Genomic DNA, 24884 nt, shown 5'->3' on the forward strand with positions numbered 1-24884 from the left:
GCCTTTGGTGCTATTAAAGAAAGGGATTCTATAACTTTAACAATAGAGTGTCTGATCAAATTCTTGATTCATCATTGGTTTAAATCTTCGGAGGTCTTTAAAAATATTAGATATTCTCAATATTTATTCTAAATTTGAATTTAGTAAGAAGGAAAGTAATTATATATAAAGTCAAGTTTGATTGGAAAAATTTGAAGTTATGGTAATTAATTATTTATGAGTTTTTAATATTAATATTTGCAAAAAAGATGTCAGCCAATTGGGAAAAAATGACAATGCAGTATATGGTAATATTTTTAATTCCTTGGTTTCGAGGATGTTCAGAGATATGAAATATTTATTCTAAATTTGGATTTAGTAAGAAGGAAAGTAATTATATATATAGTCAAGTTTGCTTGGAAAAATTTAAAGTTATGGTAATTAATTATTTATGGGTTTTTAATATTAATATTTGCAAAAAAGATGGAGCAAATTAGGAAAAAATGGTAATGCAGCACATGTAATATTTTTAATTTCTTGATTTCGGGGATATTCACCAGTAGCCAGAGGGGTGCATTGAGATCTGCCAATCCCTAAATAATTTTTCTCAGCTAATGTGGAGAACTCCAATAAATTCTGTTTACGACTATAGAACTTAATTGTGCCATATGTATGAGCAAATGCATGTGCAGGAACAACTCAGAAATCATTATTGAAATTTTAATATCATTTCTAGAATAAAAGATGTCATAGGATCACAATGGTTTCTTCCCGCTACTTCCATCTTAGTAAGGAAAAAAAATATTTTTTAGTGTATATGGTATAAGAAAACTAATTAATTTTTTAATTTTAAAAAATATATTAAAATATTTTTAATATTTTTTTAAAAAATAATAATTATTTTTTATTAATTTTAAGGTTAAATATTATAAAAGAATTTAAAATGTTATGAATATAAAAAATTAATTAATAAACTTTTTAAATATCTAAAATATTAATTAATAAATTTTTAAAATTATAAAAATTAAATAGTAAAATATTTAATGAATAAAATTAACCTAATCATTTACTAATAAATTTTTTAAAATATTTAAAATATTTTAATATATTTTTTAAAATTAAAATTTTTTATAAAAATTAAGTAATAATTTTTTCTTAATGCTTAATATTTTGATTTAGTGATTAAAAAAATAAATTATAAAAAATTATTTTTTATATTCAACTAATCACTAACATAACTACTATTCCCTACTAAATAAGGTGAATAATCAGTTAATAGTTTAATAAAACGGTTAATATTACAGAAAAAAGACTCTTATCATCAAATCTTATCCATATGCTTATATGAATAATCATCCGTCCTTAATAAGTGAGGCTACACCTAAAATTTTATTGAAAAATGAGAATTATCAGTATGGACTCACATTTAAAAATTAGAAAATGGGGAGCAAACAAAAGGAATTACATTCCCAATTGAGTCATGGTTCGGTTTTTATTTTGAATTTAAATAGTAATCTGTTAGGTTTTGAAGCAAAATTAAAATAAAATCAACATCAATTTAATTAAGTTGTTTTATTTTTCTTTAAATCAAATTAAAATTTGATGTATGTCACTTTTTTTTGCATGAAATCGTTGAATTGAAATCAATATTTAAGAATTTTAGAATATGGGCGTAAATCTCTAATTTCATCTTTCACGTTGACCTTAAATTGACCACCATGCATTACATTATTTATTTAAATTGAGTAGTAGCTTTTTATGATACAATATTTAAATTTATCTCGTATTTTTTTTAATGTTGTTTGTTATAAAATTGACAAAATAAAATAAGATAGAGTTTAATTTTTAAAATTTAATAAATGCTCACCCGAAAACATTCTACATATTAGTATATTGACTAATATTATTATTAATAAAATATTGTTTACTATAAAATTGACGAAAATGTTTTTTATAAACTAATAAATCAATAAATTGAGTTATTTTTAACTACATTTGATGGGAAGTATATATTTGGATCCAATTTATTATAGATTAATAAATTTTTAAAATTATAAATAATAAATTATATTATAAAATAATAAATAAAATTCACTTTAATATCTTTTTTTTTTTTTTGAAATAGGAGTTGGGGGAGTAGAACCTTAGACCTCTCAAGTCTATTAAGATGCATTTTCCACCAGGCTAAGTCTCGGAGTGCCTTTGATATCTATTAACTTCATAATAAATCTAATTCACTTAAAAATTTCTCCTTTTAATTTTTCCATTTTGGTTCAACTTGTGCACCACTAATCTATCCAAACCGATTTTGATGAGTCAACTTTTAAAACTAAAATGGTTTTTAATAAATATATTTAAAACTAAATTTATGAGAGAAACATTTACAAACATCAATAAAATGTGTAATATAACTATTTTATATTTAATTTAATTATTTATTTTTAAAGTATAAACAATGATGTGATTTAACAAATGATATAAAATGAATTTCATTGTTCATCTCTCTAAAATAATAATGAAAGAACATTCACAAAAAACCACCCTATGCAAAATCGGTTAATATTTTTAATAATTGAACTCGTTCAAATACGATGAAAATTTATATTAAATTATTTAAATTCATTCTAAAATCAATTATTATGACTCAAACTAATACTATATTTATATAATTTTAATTAATAATTTATAAATAAATTTTTTAATTAATAATTTTAATTTTAAAACTTAATATTTCATAAAATATTTATAATATAATTTTAAATGAAAACATATAAAAATTTATAAATATTATTATAAAATATATATTTTAATTAAATTAATTATTTATATAAATAAATTTAGATAATGATTATTCAATATGAAAAATCCAAATCCAAGCAAGTCTACCATGAATTTAAATCAAAACTATTTTAAATCTAATTATATATTTTATTCAAATTCATTGTAATAAAATTTCATCAAATTAAATATTCAAAAATATTTTATTTATTCAAATCTCTAATTTATATCGTTTCATAAGATATTTAGCTATCAATTGTATTAAAAAAATAAAAATAGTTAGGGAATATATTTTTTTAACTTATAAAAAAAATTAATTATTATGTAATTATACTTTAATTCTTAATACATTAGGGACAAAGACAAACCCAAATTGGCCACCCATGCATGAGTCCCACAGAATCACGTGCATGCATCGTCTCAAACACTAATATCTTTCCTCTTCATTAATCATCACAACATACAGGCCATTTCCCCATTTCTGACTTCTCTATCTCCATTAATGGAGAGGCCGCTCATCGAAGTATCAGACTCAGAGGTTCGTCTAGACTTTATGCTCAATTCCAAATGCCGAGCCAACGTCCGCCTCAGGTCTCTCTCCGCCACTACCCCAATAGCATTCAAGGTCCAAACTTCATCGCCGCACAAGTTCCTGGTTAATCCACCAACTGGGCTTATCCCTCCTTCATCCTCTACCATCTTTCAAATCATACTCAGACCACAAACCCATCTCCCATCCTCTTTCCCTCGTTCTCCCTCCGACCGTTTCCTCCCAATTCATCCGATTTGACTAACCCCGATTCTCTCAGCTCATGGTTCTCTTCCCTTCCTCTCTGGTCAACTCAAGATTTTAAGCTCAAGGTTGCCTTCGTCGGTCCATTTCTTCTCCGGCACGCTGTCAGCAGTGGGGATGTTATCTCTGTGAAGAATATAATAAAGAGGCAAAGGTCGATACTTTCTGAGTTGTCACCGAGAGAGGCTGAGTCGCTCCTTCGAGTTGCTACTGAGTTGGCTGACCCTGAGGGTATGGTGAACTTACTGCTTGAAGCTGGGTTGAAGATTGACGCACGGGCGAAAGCGGATGATGTGGGCTTTCATCAAATGGACGCAAAGTGGCAATCCAAAGGCTGGAGCGAGCTGCACGTGGCAATAGCATTTGATCGGACGGACGAAGTTTTGGATTCATTGGATAGTTTTGGGCCATTGGATTTGAGAGATAAAGAAGGAAGGACACCGTTGCATTTGGCGGCAGGTAGAGGGAATATCAAGTGCGCTAGGGTGTTGGTGGAATCCGGTGCAGATAAGGATGCTAAGAGCAAAGATGGCAGGACTGCACTGTATAGAGCAGCGGCAAATGGTGACCATAAGATGGTAGAGATGCTAATTGAGATGGGTTCTGACCCACAATCGCAGATAGTCATGGCCGTTCAGCTTTTGATGTTTCTCGGGACAAGGGACATGTAAGGATAGTCACAAACTAGAGAATCCAGCTTGAAATAATTCAGACTACATTATTAAGAACCTTTCTTTTTTAAGAACCTTTCTTTATTGACTTGATTATTCCAATTTCTGATGATGGAGACACTGGGTTTTGGTACAGAATAAAAAATGAAATAGTGTGCTGGAAGGCGTGTTGAGTTTCTATGATATTCAAAAGTAATTATACAACTAAAATTGTCAAGATTAACATGATTTCCTAAATAAACCTAACTTTTATTTTTAACAGTGGCCCACAAATTCAATTAACATGCCATAAATAGTATCAAAGGGACTTGTTAGAAAAATAATAAATAAAAATCAACAGTAAAGATTTACAAGTTTCACAAATAATTCATAAACCATCAAACACTTACTGCTAAGTATATAAACATCTGTGCCAAAAAAAAAAAGTCTATAAACATCTAATCAAACAAATCCCATCAAATATAAGAACCCAAATAGGAAGGTCCCCACTTTCCTGTATTCTATTTTTTTCTAAAATAGAAAATAAGCAAAAGAAAAAACAGCTACTACTTCCATTCTAATATTATTTTATTTCTATATTTTCTATTGTGGATAGAGGGCTAAGTTGACATTCGCCGCCGGTTCACGGGATAACATAGGCCGCACTTAACCAGACCGTTTACATTGCACGATGTGCAGGTCGTAAACCCATGCTTCTCAGAGTAGATCTTATGGCTGCCATTGCACTGTGCGCAAAGAACATGTCTCAGCTCTCCACAAACATCACAGAAACTATTGTTTCCTACAAAGGGTAACCCACCAATCAGCTTACTCAACTCACCACTCTCATTCATCTCCTTGATCTCCTCGGCCCCACCAACATACTTCCCACCTAAGAAAACTGCAGGTAACCTAACCTTTTTAGAACATGTGATCATCTGTATCTCGTCGAGATACCCGGCATCCATGGACAAATCTCGCTCGTCAATTGGGATGCGAAATCCACGGAGGATTGATCTGACGGTTCTGCAATCTTCGAATGTTTTGCGGACAATGCCGAGGCTGGTAAAGTAGAGGATGATCTCGTGGTCATCCTGGTTAGGAGGTGGTGAAATTATGAATGTTTTAGAGTGGTTGCCGTGGTGGCCGTGGAGTGGGGAGGCGCGGTGGAAAATGGAGGGTCTTCTGGGGGTTTGGGGTTGGGATTTAGATCCATTTTGTTCTTCTAAGAGAATGGCATTGATATCTTTGAAAGATGAGCAGGAGAAGTACCTTGGTGAAGGTGGCTCCTGCGGCTGTCTTGGGGAGGTGTGAGCCCTACTTGGTGATCTCAGCCACTCTAGCCACATTAGAGAGAGAGAGAGAGAGAATGGAAGAGACATGATACTAGTTAGGATTATAAAGTAGGACTGGACTGGGGCTTTGATGCTATGAAAGAAAGGGATTCTATAACTGTAACAATGGAGTGTCTGATCAAAAATCTTCGGAGGTCTTTAAAAATATTAGATATTCTTAATATTTATTCTAAATTTGGATTTAGTAAGAAGGAAAGTAATTATATATATAGTCAAGTTTGCTTGGAAAGATTTGAAGTTATGGTAATTAATTATTTATGGGTTTTTAATATTAATATGTGCAAAAACGATTGATAGAGCATATTTTAGTCCATTTTATCATTATGTTCTTGATGGTTATTTACATCTTTTCTGCTTAATTTTGTGGGTTTAATTATGTTTTGCAGATATTAGGTGTAAAGAGACAATCTGGAGAAAATGCTCTTAAAACTGCCAAAAAGTGCCAAATAAGGAAAGTTTTCAGAAAAGGAAGGTTTTCAAATGAGGAAAGTGCAGAAGCAAAAGCAAACAAGGAAAACTCACTCAGAAGATTATTTGAAATTCAAATCGCAGATCTTTCTTTCCTTGTTCAAAAATGTGCACACACTGCTGTAGTCATATCTTCTTATTTAGGCAGCAAGATCTCAAAGAGATACTCTTCCTCTTCTGCATTCAATATTCAAATTTCAAAAGAGGCTCCACCTAAAAAGAAATGTATGGACAAGCATATCTTCCCCTTTGAAGATCAAAATTCATGCATCCTTCCTATTCAGAAACAATATGCACGCTTTCCTCTTCTGAGAGCCATCTGCGCGCCACCTTCCTTTTCTGCAACAACTTGGGCAGCAAGTTGCACATGGGCAGCATCTTGGGCGGCCTCTACACTAATTAGGAAGTAAGGTCAGCATCTAAACTTATTTAGGAAGCACAATCTGTGCCTCTTTCCCTTTCTGAGACCAAACCGCGCGCACCAACTTCTTTCCGCAAAGCATTCGCGCGCAGCCTTCCTTCTGAAGCCGAAAAACGCGATTCTTTCCTTTTCAGACATAACTTGGGCAGAAAATACCTCTTGGGCAGTAAGTATGACCTAGGGCAACACTTTTCAACTATAAAAAGCCACATAAGGAGCCTCTACATGGTCCTTAAGCCCTCCTTGGGAGACACCTACGAAATTCACATCTCTTCTTCTACCTTTCTTCTTTTATTTTATTTTTAATTTTGTTTCAGCCATGAGAGGCTGAAATCTTTAATTCTAGTTGAGGATTGGTTGAAACTAAGGTTGTTTAATGGGTTGTGAGATCTGAACATAAATAATTGTCTTTGGTTTTGTTCAATATTTATGCAATTGATGCTTTAATTATATGATTACTTTGTTGTTTTGATCAAATTGGCCACTTGATTTTAATTGCAAAGTTAATTGATTGTTAGTTGGGATTATTTTTAGTCCGTAATTGCTGGAAATATTCTGACCTTAGAACACTTGGGATAAAACCCAAGAAAATTGCATGATCTAGCATTATCTCCATACGTTTGGGTAGCTAGGATTGGATCTCTTTATTTCTTTATGCAATTGACAATTGTTTTGATGCCTATGGCCCAAAGACGTTCATTGGCAATTTGTTAATTAGTAATTAATTAGAGGACGTTCCCTAATTAATTTAATCATAAGGAGAGACATGGTGGTGAGAAGCGTCTTCCACCCCCATAACTAATCTATTGAACTAATCAAGATAATCTAAGTTTCAATGATCAACCCAAACAACCAAAGTGGATCCATATCTTCAACTAGGCTTTTCTCATATTGATTTCCTCTTTTATTTTAACTATTTGCTTTCTATTATTACTCTCATTATTAGTTACTACAATCAATCTCAAACCCCCCATTTTACTTTTATTGCAATTTATTTTTATTCTGCTTCCAGTTTATCTCATTTGATCCCACTTTCAGTCTTTTATCTCATCTTTAATTTATTATTGTTTCAGTTCATTTTATTGGTCTTGTTGAGAAAAATAAATAGGTAATCAATTCTCTGTGGATTCGATCCTTTCACCACTATCTGCAGTTGTAAAATTGTTGATAACCAGGAAGGTTATTTTTGACCGGCTTCGACAACCGCGAGTCAACGATGGAGCCAATTTGGAAAAAATAGCAATGCAGCACATGATAATATTTTTAATTCCTTTGTTTCGGGGATGTTCACAGATGAAATAATTATTCTAAATTAGGATTTAGTAAGAAAGAAAGTAATTATATATATAGTCAAGTTTACTGGGAAAGGTTTGAAGTTATGGTAATTAATTATTTATGGGTTTTTAATATTAATATTTGCAAAAAAAGATGGAGTCAATCGGGAAAAAATGGCAATGCAGCACATGGTAATATTTTTAATTTCTTGGTTTCGGAATGTTCAGAGATGAAATATTTATTCTAAATTAAGATTTAATATGAAGGAAAATAATTATATATATAGTCAAGTTTGCTTGGAAAGATTTGAAGTTATGGTAATTAATTATTTATGGGTTTTTAATATTAATATTTGCAAAAACGATGGAGCCAATCGGGAAAAAATGGCAATGCAGCACATGGTAATATTTTTAATTTCTTGGTTTCGGGATGTTCAGAGATGAAATATTTATTCTAAATTAAGATTTAATATGAAGGAAAGTAATTATATATATAGTCAAGTTTGCTTGGAAAGATTTGAAGTTATGGTAATTAATTATTTATGGGTTTTTAATATTAATATTTGCAAAAAAAGATGGAGCCAATCGGGAAAAAAATGGCAATGCAGCACATGGTAATATTTTTAATTTCTTGGTTTCGGGATGTTCAGAGATGAAATATTTATTCTAAATTAAGATTTAATATGAAGGAAAGTAATTATATATATAGTCAAGTTTGCTTGGAAAGATTTGAAGTTATGGTAATTAATTATTTATGGGTTTTTAATATTAATATTTGCAAAAACGATGGAGCCAATCGGGAAAAAATGGCAATGCAGCACATGGTAATATTTTTAATTTCTTGGTTTCAAGATGTTCAGAGATGAAATATTTATTCTAAATTAAGATTTAATATGAAGGAAAGTAATTATATATATAGTCAAGTTTGCTTGGAAAGATTTGAAGTTATGTTAATTAATTATTTATGGGTTTTTAATATTAATATTTGCAAAAACGATGGAGCCAATCGGGAAAAAATGGCAATGCAGCACATAGTAATATTTTTAATTTCTTGGTTTCGGGATGTTCAGAGATGAAATATTTATTCTAAATTAAGATTTAATATGAAGGAAAGTAATTATATATATAGTCAAGTTTGCTTGGAAAGATTTGAAGTTATGGTAATTAATTATTTATGGGTTTTTAATATTAATATTTGTAAAAACGATGGAGCCAATTGGGAAAAAATAGCAATGCAGCATATGGTAATATTTTTAATTCCTTGGTTTCGGGGATGTTCAGAGATGAAATATTTATTATAAATTAGGATTTAGTAAGAAAGAAAGTAATTATATATATAGTCAAGTTTACTTGGAAAGATTTGAAGTTATGGTAATTAATTATTTATGGTTTTTAATATTATTATTTGCAAAAAAAGATGGAGCCAATCGGAAAAAAATGGCAATGCAGCACATGGTAATATTTTTAATTTCTTGGTTTCAGGATGTTCAGAGATGGAATATTTATTCTAAATTAAGATTTAATATGAAGGAAAGTAATTATATATATAGTCTAGTTTACTTGAAAAGATTTGAAGTTATGGTAATTAATTATTTATGGGTTTTTAATATTAATATTTGCAAAAACGATTGATAGAGCATATTTTAGTCCATTTTATCATTATGTTCTTGATGTTTATTTACATCTTTTCTGCTTAATTTTGTGGGTTTAATTATGTTTTGCAGATATTAGGTGTAAAGAGACAATCTGGAGAAAATGCTCTTAAAACTGCCAAAAAGTGCCAAATAAGGAAAGTTTTCAGAAAAAGAAGGTTTTCAAATGAGGAAAGTGCAGAAGCAAAAGCAAACAAGGAAAACTCACTCAGAAGATTATTTGAAATTCAAATCGCAGATCTTTCTTTCCTTGTTCAAAAATGTGCACACACTGCTGTAGTCATATTTTCTTATTTAGGCAGCAAGATCTCAAAGAGATACTCTTCCTCTTCTGCATTCAATATTCAAATTTCAAAAGAGGCTCCACCTAAAAAGAAATGTATGGACAAGCATATCTTCCCCTTTGAAGATCAAAATTCATGCATCCTTCCTATTCAGAAACAATATGCACGCTTTCCTCTTCTGAGAGCCATCTGCGCGCCACCTTCCTATTCTGCAACAACTTGGGCAGCAAGTTGCACATGGGCAGCATCTTGGGCAGCCTCTACACTAATTAGGAAGTAAGGTCAGCATCTAAACTTATTTAGGAAGCACAATCTGCGCCTCTTTCCCTTTCTGAGACCAAACCGCGCGCACCAACTTCTTTCCGCAAAGCATTCGCGCGCAGCCTTCCTTCTGAAGCCGAAAAACGCGATTCTTTCCTTTTCAGACATAACTTGGGCAGAAAATACCTCTTGGGCAGTAAGTATGACCTAGGGCAACACTTTTCAACTATAAAAAGCCACATAAGGAGCCTCTACATGGTCCTTAAGCCCTCCTTGGGAGACACCTACGAAATTCACATCTCTTCTTCTACCTTTCTTCTTTTATTTTATTTTTAGTTTTGTTTCAGCCATGAGAGGCTGAAATCTTTAATTCTAGTTGAGGATTGGTTGAAACTAAGGTTGTTTAATGGGTTGTGAGATCTGAACATAAATAATTGTCTTTGGTTTTGTTCAATATTTATGCAATTGATGCTTTAATTATATGATTACTTTGTTGTTTTGATCAAATTGGCCACTTGATTTTAATTGCAAAGTTAATTGATTGTTAGTTGGGATTATTTTTAGTCCGTAATTGCTGGAAATATTCTGACCTTAGAACACTTGGGATAAAACCCAAGAAAATTGCATGATCTAGCATTATCTCCATACGTTTGGGTAGCTAGGATTGGATCTCTTTATTTCTTTATGCAATTGACAATTGTTTTGATGCCTATGGCCCAAAGACGTTCATTGGCAATTTGTTAATTAGTAATTAATTAGAGGACGTTCCCTAATTAATTTAATCATAAGGAGAGACATGGTGGTGAGAAGCGTCTTCCACCCCCATAACTAATCTATTGAACTAATCAAGATAATCTAAGTTTCAATGATCAACCCAAACAACCAAAGTGGATCCATATCTTCAACTAGGCTTTTCTCATATTGATTTCCTCTTTTATTTTAACTATTTGCTTTCTATTATTACTCTCATTATTAGTTACTACAATCAATCTCAAACCCCCCATTTTACTTTTATTGCAATTTATTTTTATTCTGCTTCCAGTTTATCTCATTTGATCCCACTTTCAGTCTTTTATCTCATCTTTAATTTATTATTGTTTCAGTTCATTTTATTGGTCTTGTTGAGAAAAATAAATAGGTAATCAATTCTCTGTGGATTCGATCCTTTCACCACTATCTGCAGTTGTAAAATTGTTGATAACCAGGAAGGTTATTTTTGACCGGCTTCGACAACCGCGAGTCAACGATGGAGCCAATTTGGAAAAAATAGCAATGCAGCACATGATAATATTTTTAATTCCTTTGTTTCGGGGATGTTCACAGATGAAATAATTATTCTAAATTAGGATTTAGTAAGAAAGAAAGTAATTATATATATAGTCAAGTTTACTGGGAAAGGTTTGAAGTTATGGTAATTAATTATTTATGGGTTTTTAATATTAATATTTGCAAAAAAAGATGGAGTCAATCGGGAAAAAATGGCAATGCAACACATGGTAATATTTTTAATTTCTTGGTTTCGGAATGTTCAGAGATGAAATATTTATTCTAAATTAAGATTTAATATGAAGGAAAATAATTATATATATAGTCAAGTTTGCTTGGAAAGATTTGAAGTTATGGTAATTAATTATTTATGGGTTTTTAATATTAATATTTGCAAAAACGATGGAGCCAATCGGGAAAAAATGGCAATGCAGCACATGGTAATATTTTTAATTTCTTGGTTTCGGGATGTTCAGAGATGAAATATTTATTCTAAATTAAGATTTAATATGAAGGAAAGTAATTATATATATAGTCAAGTTTGCTTGGAAAGATTTGAAGTTATGGTAATTAATTATTTATGGGTTTTTAATATTAATATTTGCAAAAAAAGATGGAGCCAATCGGAAAAAAAATGGCAATGCAGCACATGGTAATATTTTTAATTTCTTGGTTTCGGGATGTTCAGAGATGAAATATTTATTCTAAATTAAGATTTAATATGAAGGAAAGTAATTATATATATAGTCAAGTTTGCTTGGAAAGATTTGAAGTTATGGTAATTAATTATTTATGGGTTTTTAATATTAATATTTGCAAAAACGATGGAGCCAATCGGGAAAAAATGGCAATGCAGCACATGGTAATATTTTTAATTTCTTGGTTTCAAGATGTTCAGAGATGAAATATTTATTCTAAATTAAGATTTAATATGAAGGAAAGTAATTATATATATAGTCAAGTTTGCTTGGAAAGATTTGAAGTTATGGTAATTAATTATTTATGGGTTTTTAATATTAATATTTGCAAAAACGATGGAGCCAATCGGGAAAAAATGGCAATGCAGCACATAGTAATATTTTTAATTTCTTGGTTTCGGGATGTTCAGAGATGAAATATTTATTCTAAATTAAGATTTAATATGAAGGAAAGTAATTATATATATAGTCAAGTTTGCTTGGAAAGATTTGAAGTTATGGTAATTAATTATTTATGGGTTTTTAATATTAATATTTGTAAAAACGATGGAGCCAATTGGGAAAAAATAGCAATGCAGCACATGGTAATATTTTTAATTCCTTGGTTTCAGGGATGTTCAGAGATGAAATATTTATTATAAATTAGGATTTAGTAAGAAAGAAAGTAATTATATATATAGTCAAGTTTACTTGGAAAGATTTGAAGTTATGGTAATTAATTATTTATGGTTTTTAATATTAATATTTGCAAAAAAAGATGGAGCCAATCGGAAAAAAATGGCAATGCAGCACATGGTAATATTTTTAATTTCTTGGTTTCAGGATGTTCAGAGATGGAATATTTATTCTAAATTAAGATTTAATATGAAGGAAAATAATTATATATATAGTCTAGTTTACTTGAAAAGATTTGAAGTTATGGTAATTAATTATTTATGGGTTTTTAATATTAATATTTGCAAAAAAAGATAGAGGCAATCGGAAAATAATGGCAATGCAGTAAATGGTAATATTTTTAATTTCTTTGGTTTCGAAATATTCAGAGATGGAATATTTATTCTAAATTAAGATTTAATATGAAGGAAAGTAATTATATATATAATCAAGTTTGCTTGGAAAATTTTGAAGTTATGGTAATTAATTATTTATGGATTTTTAATATTAATATTTACAAAAAAAATGGAGTCAATTGGAAAAACAAATGGCAATGCAGTGCATGGTAATATTTTTAATTGCTTAATTTCGGGGAATGTCTTTCCTCTTTATCAATCATCACAACATAAAGGCCATTTCCCCATTTCTGACTTCTCTATCTCCATTAATGGAGAGGCCGCTTATCGTAGTATCAGACTCAGAGGTTCGTCTAGACTTTATGCTCAATTCCAAATGCCGAGCCAACGTCCGCCTCAGGTCTCTTTCCGCCACTACCCCAATAGCATTCAAGGTCCAAACTTCATCGCCGCACAAGTTCCTTGTTAACCCACCAACTGGGCTTATCCCTCCTTCATCCTCTACCATCTTTCAAATCATACTCAGACCACAAACCCATCTCCCATCCTCTTTGCCTCGTTCTCCCTCCGACCGTTTCCTCCCAATTCATCCGATTTGACTAACCCCGATTCTCTCAACTCATGGTTCTCTTCCCTTCCTCTCTGGTCAACTCAAGATTTTAAGCTCAAGGTTGCCTGTTGGAAAGCTAATTGCATAACCCTGTTGGAAAAAGGAAAAAAATGTAAAAGATTGTTTAGAATATCATGAAGATAAAAGAGAGAGAAACAAAAAAAAAAAACATCTTGAAATGCGCACATATCATGTTACTGACATGGAGTTTCATTCTGTCAGAGTTAGGAGGGTATGAGAGTAGGTTGGATCTTCATATGATCTCCAGAAGTGAAGTTTGGTTGTGTCTCCTCAAAGCTATCATAGATAATACACAAATCAACACGTTCAAACAATTTGATGTTCTTGGCATTAGCTGAGAGAACAACAATGGTTAGCTTAACGGAAAAGTTGCACACTTTCAAAACAATTTCCTGCGAAGGATTTGTTTGTTTAACATAATAGCTTAGATCACATGTAGAAAGCGAAATTTATGTTTATATTAATTTACCAATTGCAAAATGGGTTGCTCTTTGGAAACTAATTATGGCGTTTGTATCAGTCCCTTGGTTATCGGGCAGAGTTGTTACAGACTCCTTCCAGCGAACCAATCACACCAATTAATAAAAAACGAAACGGTCAAACACGTGCTATTTCACATTGCCACCCTTGCTTGCGGTGCATACAATGCTCTCGCCATTCTCTGGAGACAGAACGGTAAGGCCTTCATCGGCTCTTAACATCTTCTGGTCTTAAATTGTGTAGAAATAAACAATTCCTCTCAAATGGTTGCGACATAGCGGGCTGGTTTAGTGAATCAGTGTGATAAAATACGCTGATTCAAGGAGAGGAGAGGAGAGGTGAAGAGAAAAAAGACGGTGACCTCTTTAGGAGGAACAGTAGGATGTGTAGTCAGCGGACACCACATAATTTAAAATTTCAAAAGAGGCTCCACCTAAAAAGAAATGTATGGACAAGCATATCTTCCCCTTTGAAGATCAAAATTCATGCATCCTTCCTATTCAGAAACAATATGCACGCTTTCCTCTTCTGAGAGCCATCTGCGCGCCACCTTCCTTTTCTGCAACAACTTGGGCAGCAAGTTGCACATGGGCAGCATCTTGGGCAGCCTCTACACTAATTAGGAAGTAAGGTCAGCATCTAAACTTATTTAGGAAGCACAATCTGCGCCTCTTTCCCTTTCCGAGACCAAACCGCGCGCACCAACTTCTTTCCGCAAAGCATTCGCGCGCAGCCTTCCTTCTGAAGCCGAAAAACGCGATTCTTTCCTTTTCAGACATAACTTGGGCAGAAAATACCTCTTGGGCAGTAAGTATGACCTAGGGCAACACTTTTCAACTATAAAAAGCCACATAAGGAGCCTCTACATGGTCCTTAAGCCCTCCTTGGGAGACACCTACGAAATTCACATCTCTTCTTCTACCTTTCTTCTTTTATTTTATTTTTAGTTTTGTTTCAGCCATGAGAGGCTGAAATCTTTAATTCTAGTTGAGGATTGGTTGAAACTAAGGTTGTTTAATGGGTTGTGAGATCTGAACATAAATTATTGTCTTTGGTTTTGTTCAATATTTATGCAATTGATGCTTTAATTATATGATTACTTTGTTGTTTTGATCAAATTGGCCACTTGATTTTAATTGCAAAGTTAATTGATTGTTAGTTGGGATTATTTTTAGTCCGTAATTGCTGGAAATATTCTGACCTTAGAACACTTGGGATAAAACCCAAGAAAATTGCATGATCTAGCATTATCTCCATACGTTTGGGTAGCTAGGATTGGATCTCTTTATTTCTTTATGCAATTGACAATTGTTTTGATGCCTATGGCCCAAAGACGTTCATTGGCAATTTGTTAATTAGTAATTAATTAGAGGACGTTCCCTAATTAATTTAATCATAAGGAGAGACATGGTGATGAGAAGCGTCTTCCACCCCCATAACTAATCTATTGAACTAATCAAGATAATCTAAGTTTCAATGATCAACCCAAACAACCAAAGTGGATCCATATCTTCAACTAGGCTTTTCTCATATTGATTTCCTATTTTATTTTAACTATTTGCTTTCTATTATTACTCTCATTATTAGTTACTACAATCAATCTCAAACCCCCCCATTTTACTTTTATTGCAATTTATTTTTATTCTGCTTCCAGTTTATCTCATTTGATCCCACTTTCAGTCTTTTATCTCATCTTTAATTTATTATTGTTTCAGTTCATTTTATTGGTCTTGTTGAGAAAAATAAATAGGTAATCAATTCTCTGTGGATTCGATCCTTTCACCACTATCTGCAGTTGTAAAATTGTTGATAACCAGGAAGGTTATTTTTGACCGGCTTCGACAACCGCGAGTCAACGATGGAGCCAATTTGGAAAAAATAGCAATGCAGCACATGATAATATTTTTAATTCCTTTGTTTCGGGGATGTTCACAGATGAAATAATTATTCTAAATTAGGATTTAGTAAGAAAGAAAGTAATTATATATATAGTCAAGTTTACTGGGAAAGGTTTGAAGTTATGGTAATTAATTATTTATGGGTTTTTAATATTAATATTTGCAAAAAAAGATGGAGTCAATCGGGAAAAAATGGCAATGTAGCACATGGTAATATTTTTAATTTCTTGGTTTCGGAATGTTCAGAGATGAAATATTTATTCTAAATTAAGATTTAATATGAAGGAAAATAATTATATATATAGTCAAGTTTGCTTGGAAAGATTTGAAGTTATGGTAATTAATTATTTATGGGTTTTTAATATTAATATTTGCAAAAACGATGGAGCCAATCGGGAAAAAATGGCAATGCAGCACATGGTAATATTTTTAATTTCTTGGTTTCGGGATGTTCAGAGATGAAATATTTATTCTAAATTAAGATTTAATATGAAGGAAAGTAATTATATATATAGTCAAGTTTGCTTGGAAAGATTTGAAGTTATGGTAATTAATTATTTATGGGTTTTTAATATTAATATTTGCAAAAAAAGATGGAGCCAATCGGGAAAAAAATGGCAATGCAGCACATGGTAATATTTTTAATTTCTTGGTTTCGGGATGTTCAGAGATGAAATATTTATTCTAAATTAAGATTTAATATGAAGGAAAGTAATTATATATATAGTCAAGTTTGCTTGGAAAGATTTGAAGTTATGGTAATTAATTATTTATGGGTTTTTAATATTAATATTTGCAAAAACGATGGAGCCAATCGGGAAAAAATGGCAATGCAGCACATGGTAATATTTTTAATTTCTTGGTTTCAAGATGTTCAGAGATGAAATATTTATTCTAAATTAAGATTTAATATGAAGGAAAGTAATTATATATATAGTCAAGTTTGCTTGGAAAGATTTGAAGTTATGGTAATTAATTATTTATGGGTTTTTAATATTAATATTTGCAAAAACGATGGAGCCAATCGGGAAAAAATGGCAATGCAGCACATAGTAATATTTTTAATTTCTTGGTTTCAGGATGTTCAGAGATGAAATATTTATTCTAAATTAAGATTTAATATGAAGGAAAGTAATTATATATATAGTCAAGTTTGCTTGGAAAGATTTGAAGTTATGGTAATTAATTATTTATGGGTTTTTAATATTAATATTTGTAAAAACGATGGAGCCAATTGGGAAAAAATAGCAATGCAGCACATGGTAATATTTTTAATTCCTTGGTTTCGGGGATGTTCAGAGATGAAATATTTATTATAAATTAGGATTTAGTAAGAAAGAAAGTAATTATATATATAGTCAAGTTTACTTGGAAAGATTTGAAGTTATGGTAATTAATTATTTATGGTTTTTAATATTAATATTTGCAAAAAAAGATGGAGCCAATCGGAAAAAAATGGCAATGCAGCACATGGTAATATTTTTAATTTCTTGGTTTCAGGATGTTCAGAGATGGAATATTTATTCTAAATTAAGATTTAATATGAAGGAAAGTAATTATATATATAGTCTAGTTTACTTGAAAAGATTTGAAGTTATGGTAATTAATTATTTATGGGTTTTTAATATTAATATTTGCAAAACAAGATAGAGGCAATCGGGAAATAATGGCAATGCAGTAAATGGTAATATTTTTAATTTCTTTGGTTTCGAAATATTCAGAGATGAAATATTTATTCTAAATTAAGATTTAATATGAAGGAAAGTAATTATATATATAATCAAGTTTGCTTGGAAAAATTTGAAGTTATGGTAATTAATTATTTATGGATTTTTAATATTAATATTTACAAAAAAAATGGAGTCAATTGGAAAAAAAAAATGGTAATGCAGTGCATGGTAATATTTTTAATTGCTTAATTTCGGGGAATGTCTTTCCTCTTTATCAATCATCACAACATAAAGGCCATTTCCCCATTTCTGACTTCTCTATCTCCATTAATGGAGAGGCCGCTTATCGTAGTATCAGACTCGGAGGTTCGTCTAGACTTTATGCTCAATTCCAAATGCCGAGCCAACGTCCGCCTCAGGTCTCTTTCCGCCACTACCCCAATAGCATTCAAGGTCCAAACTTCATCGCCGCACAAGTTCCTTGTTAATCCACCAACTGGGCTTATCCCTCCTTCATCCTCTACCATCTTTCAAATCATACTCAGACCACAAACCCATCTCCCATCCTCTTTGCCTCGTTCTCCCTCCGACCGTTTCCTCCCAATTCATCCGATTTGACTAACCCCGATTCTCTCAACTCATGGTTCTCTTCCCTTCCTCTCTGGTCAACTCAAGATTTTAAGCTCAAGGTTGCCTGTTGGAAAGCTAATTGCATAACCCTGTTGGAAAAAGGAAAAAAATGTAAAAGATTGTTTAGAATATCATGAAGATAAAAGAGAGAGAAACAAAAAAAAAAAAACATCTTGAAATGCGCACATATCATGTTACTGACATGGAGTTTCATTCTGTCAGAGTTAGGAGGGTATGAGAGTAGGTTGGATCTTCATATGATCTCCAGAAGTGAAGTTTGGTTGTGTCTCCTCAAAGCTATCATAGATAATACACAAATCAACACGTTCAAACAATTTGATGTTCTTGGCATTAGCTGAGAGAACAACAATGGTTAGCTTAACGGAAAAGTTGCACACTTTCAAAACAATTTCCTGCGAAGGATTTGTTTGTTTAACATAATAGCTTAGATCACATGTAGAAAGCGAAATTTATGTTTATATTAATTTACCAATTGCAAAATGGGCTGCTCTTTGGAAACTAATTATGGCGTTTGTATCAGTCCCTTGGTTATCGGGCAGAGTTGTTACAGACTCCTTCCAGCGAACAAATCACACCAATTAATAAAAAACGAAACGGTCAAACACGTGCTATTTCACATTGCCACCCTTGCTTGCGGTGCATACAATGCTCTCGCCATTCTCTGGAGACAGAACGGTAAGGCCTTCATCCTTCATCGGCTCTTAACATCTTCTGGTCTTAAATTGTGTAGAAATAAACAATTCCTCTCAAATGGTTGCGACATAGCGGGCTGGTTTAGTGAATCAGTGTGATAAAATACGCTGATTCAAGGAGAGGAGAGGAGAGGTGAAGAGAAAAAAGACGGTGACCTCTTTAGGAGGAACAGTAGGATGTGGAGTCAGCGGACACCACATAATTTAAAATTAGCTGAGTGAAGGAAATTGTAAATTTAAAAACAAAAAGCCAAAAAGAAAACCGAGGAATGGTTTCGTTTTCTTCTTGATGTAGAAATTCGTGCAATTACCCAGCTAATGGATTGCATCATCTGCAAATAAACACACAGTAGAGACTGTTAACCTAGATGATACTGAAAATTGCAATTTAACTTCAACAAATGTGAGATAAAAGGGACTGAACATCACCATAGAGGAGTTTCACTTTCCGTTCATAAACGATAACAATTTCACCTGAGAAGAGAAAAGAAAACATTCTAGTCAGTGATCTCCAATCAGAAATCGATTACAAAATAGATTGTAAAAAAGGATATTAGAATGCCAGAGAGCCTAAGCGCCATTGGTACATAGGGATTCAAAATCTGTTCATTGTAAACAAACATGGAAACATTATACTCATTGCCCGAGATTGGAAACTCTGACTTCAGTCGGTCTGGCCTACTCGATTGGAGATGGAGTTGAACACTAATGTATTATCTTACATAGTTAACTTTGATGAATTTTGAATCTAAGGGCTCAATTATGATTCTATGCAAGCGACCAGCAGTAATCATTTAGATTAATTGAATTTAATATAATTTATTCATCTCACACTTTTAGTACGTTAATTAATAAACATGCAATTCACTTATAATTTTGGTATACGATAAATTTAAATTTACTAATCTAATACTGCCAAAAAAAATCTTGTTAACTAATAACTACATGCTCATGGGTCACAAGCATGGATCATCGGATTCGGTTGGGCAATTACTGAAAGCTCATTTAATTTATTTGGGCCGGGTCAATTTCAATGGGCAATTTCCACCGGGCCGAACCTAGATAGTAAAAAGTAGATTGTCGTTTGAGCATTACTTTCAATACGTCGAATAGAAATTGCTAAAAAAACATAATCATTATTTTTTTTAATCGTAAAATTTCCAAACAAATAAATATTTCCAAACTAATTTTCAATAGCATTTAAAATTATTTTTTGATGTGTCACTTGAAATAAATCATATATGAATTATAGTTTTACTTAAAATTATTTATTAAATTAAAAAGAATTAATTTTTCATTTTCAATTTAAAAATTGGTAAAAAAATAAATTAAGTTAAATTTTTACAAATTTCTTGATTTGAAACATGAAGTGAAAGGAAAAGGTTAAACTTATTTCAAACAAAATAAACAAGTCAATAAACATAAGTTCAACATTTTATGAAAATTCAACTGTTGTAAATTTATAAAATAATAAATAAGTAGGGGTGTAAACGAATCGAGTCGAGCCAAATTTTGAAGAGTTCAAGCTTGTTAGAATTCAAAACGCCATAAAGCAATGAAACCATGCAAGTTTGTTCACATTTACCAGTAGGAATTGAAGAGAAGAGAAATGAAGTAAAATATCCTCCTCCTCACAATATCCAAAAAGGTTGATAAAATTCTTGTGATTCACTTTTGATAATGTCTCAATCTGAAAGAAAATATCTGAAGGAATTAGAAAACGAGGTTGCATCATAAGTCCTTATAGTTCAATGTGATTAGCTCATAAAGTACCTTCTTCCTAAATTGAACTTCCAAATGCTTAGGCCAATCCTTGGAAGATGTTACTGCAACTGAGGCCACAGCTATTTCAATGCCACTGGACAATGTTCCCTTGTACAGTGTACCAATTGGTGAAGAACCAATTACACTACTGAAATCTTCACAGCCTGCTTCAAGCTCAGATCTTTTTTAAGCTTCGATACACCTGAAATGCAAATCTTGAGTCATGCAAGTAGATAGCCAAAAAGGGTTGAACACGGACACACCATATGGAAGAAAGATGTGGAGCAGCTTACACTCTAGATGCACATGTAAAATGGTTTGAAGTTTGAAACCTCACACCCTCGTACAAAATATAACTTTTCCACTTGGGAAGAAGAATTACCAGTTACAAATGCTTTCTGAAGTTGCCCACTCAATCCTGTGGCCCAAGGTTTGACAGTAGCCTTGTTAATTTTATACACATAGAAGATGACAATGGACATGGCAAGTAGAGCTCCCCCTATGGCACCAGCAATTACAGAAACATGTTTTTTTGATGAGGAAGGTTTTCTAGGATTATTAGAGGATGGAGGAGTTGGAACTAGAAGAGGATTTGAAGCAGAACCATTAGGTGAAGCAGAAGGGGGATTTGGTTCCAGTGGAGTTGGAAGAGAAACAACTGCAGGGGGAGAAGAGGGTGCCGGATTTGGTTCCGGTGGAGGAGATTGAATGGAGTTATTTACAGGGGGAGAAGGCAAAAGCGAAAATGGTGGGGCTACAGATCTAGGTGGAGCCTTTCCAGATTCAGAAGGTGCTTCTGGAACAGAGAAACGACTTCTTAAATATGGTGATTCATTCACTCGAGGGGCATTGGCCACTTGCAGCTGTCGCTTGTTAATTGCATTTTCAGTTTGCACAGCATTCCTGTAAAAAATATGGGGGACAAAGGCATAATGTAAGTATGTAACAGCATGGAACAACAAAGAAATTACACAAATACAGAGAAGGGGAAGGGAAGGGAGGGGGGGAATGCAAGACAATTTCATTTCATGAAAACAATGAATTGTTTGTCACAGAGGGGCCATTCCTTTTCTCAACGTCCCCCATAAAGGAGAAATTCCATCAGATGGTTCACCAAAAGGTGCCCAAGAACCTAAAACAATGTTAGTGCCACTAAAATTGTCTCAGATTTACAGTAGACTACCAGAAAAATGTCTTATCTTGACCCATACGAGAATATTCAACTGACATACCGTAAGGCAGATCTTTCATTGTAAGATGGTCCTTTAGCTGCACTAGCTAGTTGGTTTTCATCTACTTGAAATTCAGAATGTGTTTCTAGTCGATGAATTTCAGGTGATAAATTGCTGAGAAGCCTGTTGTTGTCCAGGAGACTAAAACATATGCACAAAAAAAATGGAGTTCATATACTAATGGAAGCAAAAGATAATCTCAATGGAGGAAAAAAATTGTTCAACATTATCAACTTACAGGATTGTCAAAGAGAGACTACTGTCAAGGACGGGAGGGAGTGGCCCACTGAAGTTATTATTTCCAAAATCTAGCACCTCCAACTCCTTCAACTCTCCAATCCCTTCAGGAATGATGCCAGTAAAAGAATTGTTGTGCAAAATGCTGCAGCAGAACATTAAGCCATATGACCAAAGGCAAAAAAATTCTGAATCAAAGGACAGAAGGTAAATTTATGTTGCCTAGTTGATACTTACATAGACTTTATGCGAACAAGGTTTCTGAGGTCAGGTGCTAGTGTTCCTCCAAGATAAAGATCTTTCAAGTTCCTGAATATTACATATTTTTCTTTAGAATAAAATAGAGAGCTTATCAGCAAGTAGTATCACGTTTAAAATAACCATTAACTACAAAGAGAGTAACACTGATTTTCTTTTCAAGTTTTACTCAATCTGAGCTGATTCCATTAAGTTCTAATCAAAATAAACCGAACTTGGAAACCAAAGCACGAGTTAAGGATTCTGATTCAAGTTGCAAAGTTTACATATCACCAGGGAACCCAAAAGGTTCCCAGGCACAGCAGCACCTGATGTGATATAGTTTTGAAAAATGTTCTCACAATGCTGCAGACTGCAGCCAAAAGGGCAATCAACAGAACATGTAATCCATAGATCAAGCAGCATAAATTATAGTAATAGAGTTACTTTGATCTGATAGAGTCATCCAAAAAAGTAAACTGGAAACCAACGGATGACTTCTCAAAACTGCAAAGTAATAGCTAGAACACACTTTAAACTTGCCATCCAAAACCAAAAGGTTATGTATTTTTCATCGCTGACTCGCATGATTAGCTTCAGAAATTACAAATTTTATCAAAAAAATGCATCTCGAGCCTCAAAACTTTTCCCTTAATTTTTCCAGTATCAGAACAGAAAATAAAACGAAAACAAAAGGCCAAAATTTTTCAGCAGAGAGAAAAGATACATACAATTCGACAACTTTGCCATCAGAGCACTCAACTCCAAACCAATAACACGGATTAACAACTCCATCCTCATCCTTCCAATTCTTCAACGCGTCGTACGGATCACTCACTATTCTTTCTCTAAACTTCAATAACGCTAAACCTGCAAACAGACCACCAAATTTCACCAACCATTCTTCTCCACTTTCCCAAGAAACAAACAGAAAACCATATGTAGCTATATACCTTCGTCGTTGAGCGACCAGCACAAAATAAAGTTCCGGTAGAGCAAAAAGAGAAGAAGAACTCTAAATCTGATGAATTTCCAGGAGCAAAAAGAGAAGAAAATAAACATCATAATCTTTATGAATATTTAAAATATTTTTCAAATTAAAAATATTATAAATAAAAATATTCTCTCCTAGCGTTATTATTTTTTAATTAAAATTTTAACGAGCTACCACAGAATATTTTTATTAATTAACGACTTTTTTTTTCAGATTAACAATTCATATAATAATTTTTTTATATGCTTCTACATGTTTTTATAATATATATAATAATGTAAGTTTTCCTCTGTACTCCTTTTGTAACTCGGTACTCTCGCCTTTTCCTCTTTTTTAAACCTAACTTCTTATTTTTCCTTCTCCATAAGAAACGATCTGCTTCAATTAACTATCGATAAATAAGAAAATATAGTTGTCCCTAATAATTTAAGAGTCAACAACAGGAAAGCGGCTCATCCCGTCAAAGATCGGAATAAGAAAAAACAATGATCGTTTAAGATATGTTTATGTGTATATATATATATATATAAAGAATTTAAAATTGGACTCACAAATTTAATATGGTAAGTGCATTTAAGTAAATTTGATAGAACTCTCATATTCTAGTCTCTCAATTTCTAATCCCCATTCTAAAAAAAAAAATTAAAATTATTTACTTATTCAAATTTTTATAATAAAGCATGTTAAATTTAATTTTAAATTAATTTTTTTTATAAATTTGACTAATATGTATTTAAGTTAATAATTTTCTCAATGATATTTTCTAAAGCATATTATAGTAGCTATCCATGATTTGTTTTTTTTATGTTGAATATTCTTCAATAGGTATGGTGTATGACTGAAATACTGCATTTTCTTTTTATGTAATAGAAATTAGAAATCGCTTATGTTTGCAAAAAAACAAAGAAAAAGAGAAAAAAAAGGAGAAATAGTATCACAGGGACTTGTTAGAAAAATAATAAACAAAAATCAACAAGTATAGATTTACAAGTTTCACAAATAATTCATAAATCATCAAACACTTGCTGCTAAGTTTATAAACATCTGTGGCAAAAAAAAAGTCTATAAACATCTAATCAAACAAATCCCATCAAATAAAAGAACCCAAATAGGAAGATCCCCACTTTCCTGTATTTCATTTTTTTCTAAAATGGAAAATAAGCAAAAGAAAAAACACCAATATTATTTTATTTCTATATTTCCTATTGTGGATAGAGGGCTAAGTTGACATACGTCGCCGCTTCACGGGATAACATATGCCGCACTTAATCAGACCGTTTACATTGCACGGGATAACATAGGCGGGATAACATAGGCCGCACTTAATCAGACCGGATGTGCAGGTCCTAAACCCATGCTTCTCAGAGTAGATCTTATGGCTGCCATTCAATCAGCTTACTCAACTCACCACTCTCATTCATCTCCTTGATCTCCTCGGCCCCGCCAACATACTTCCCTCCTAAGAAAACTGCAGGTAACCTAACTTTTTTGGACGCAGTAGAGTGGCTG

General features: G+C 32.3%; 1 protein-coding gene and 2 pseudogenes across 1 annotated transcript; 1 reads left to right on the forward strand and 2 right to left on the reverse strand.

The window, feature by feature from the left end:
• The first annotated feature begins 3179 nt into the window (after window positions 1-3179).
• LOC122725110 lies at window positions 3180-4360 on the forward strand (annotated as a pseudogene).
• A 460-nt stretch (window positions 4361-4820) lies between these two features.
• Window positions 4821-5593, reverse strand: LOC122725112 (uncharacterized protein At5g39865-like). The gene has a single exon (XM_043961742.1). It carries the CDS (start codon window positions 5580-5582, stop codon window positions 4821-4823), a length of 762 nt encoding a protein of 253 aa, XP_043817677.1. The 5' UTR covers window positions 5583-5593.
• Window positions 5594-18024: 12431 nt separating this feature from the next.
• Window positions 18025-24884, reverse strand: LOC122725105 (annotated as a pseudogene).

This window comes from Manihot esculenta, chromosome 11 (genome assembly GCF_001659605.2).
Source record: "Manihot esculenta cultivar AM560-2 chromosome 11, M.esculenta_v8, whole genome shotgun sequence".
In the NCBI taxonomy this organism is placed as follows: Eukaryota; Viridiplantae; Streptophyta; class Magnoliopsida; order Malpighiales; family Euphorbiaceae; genus Manihot; species Manihot esculenta.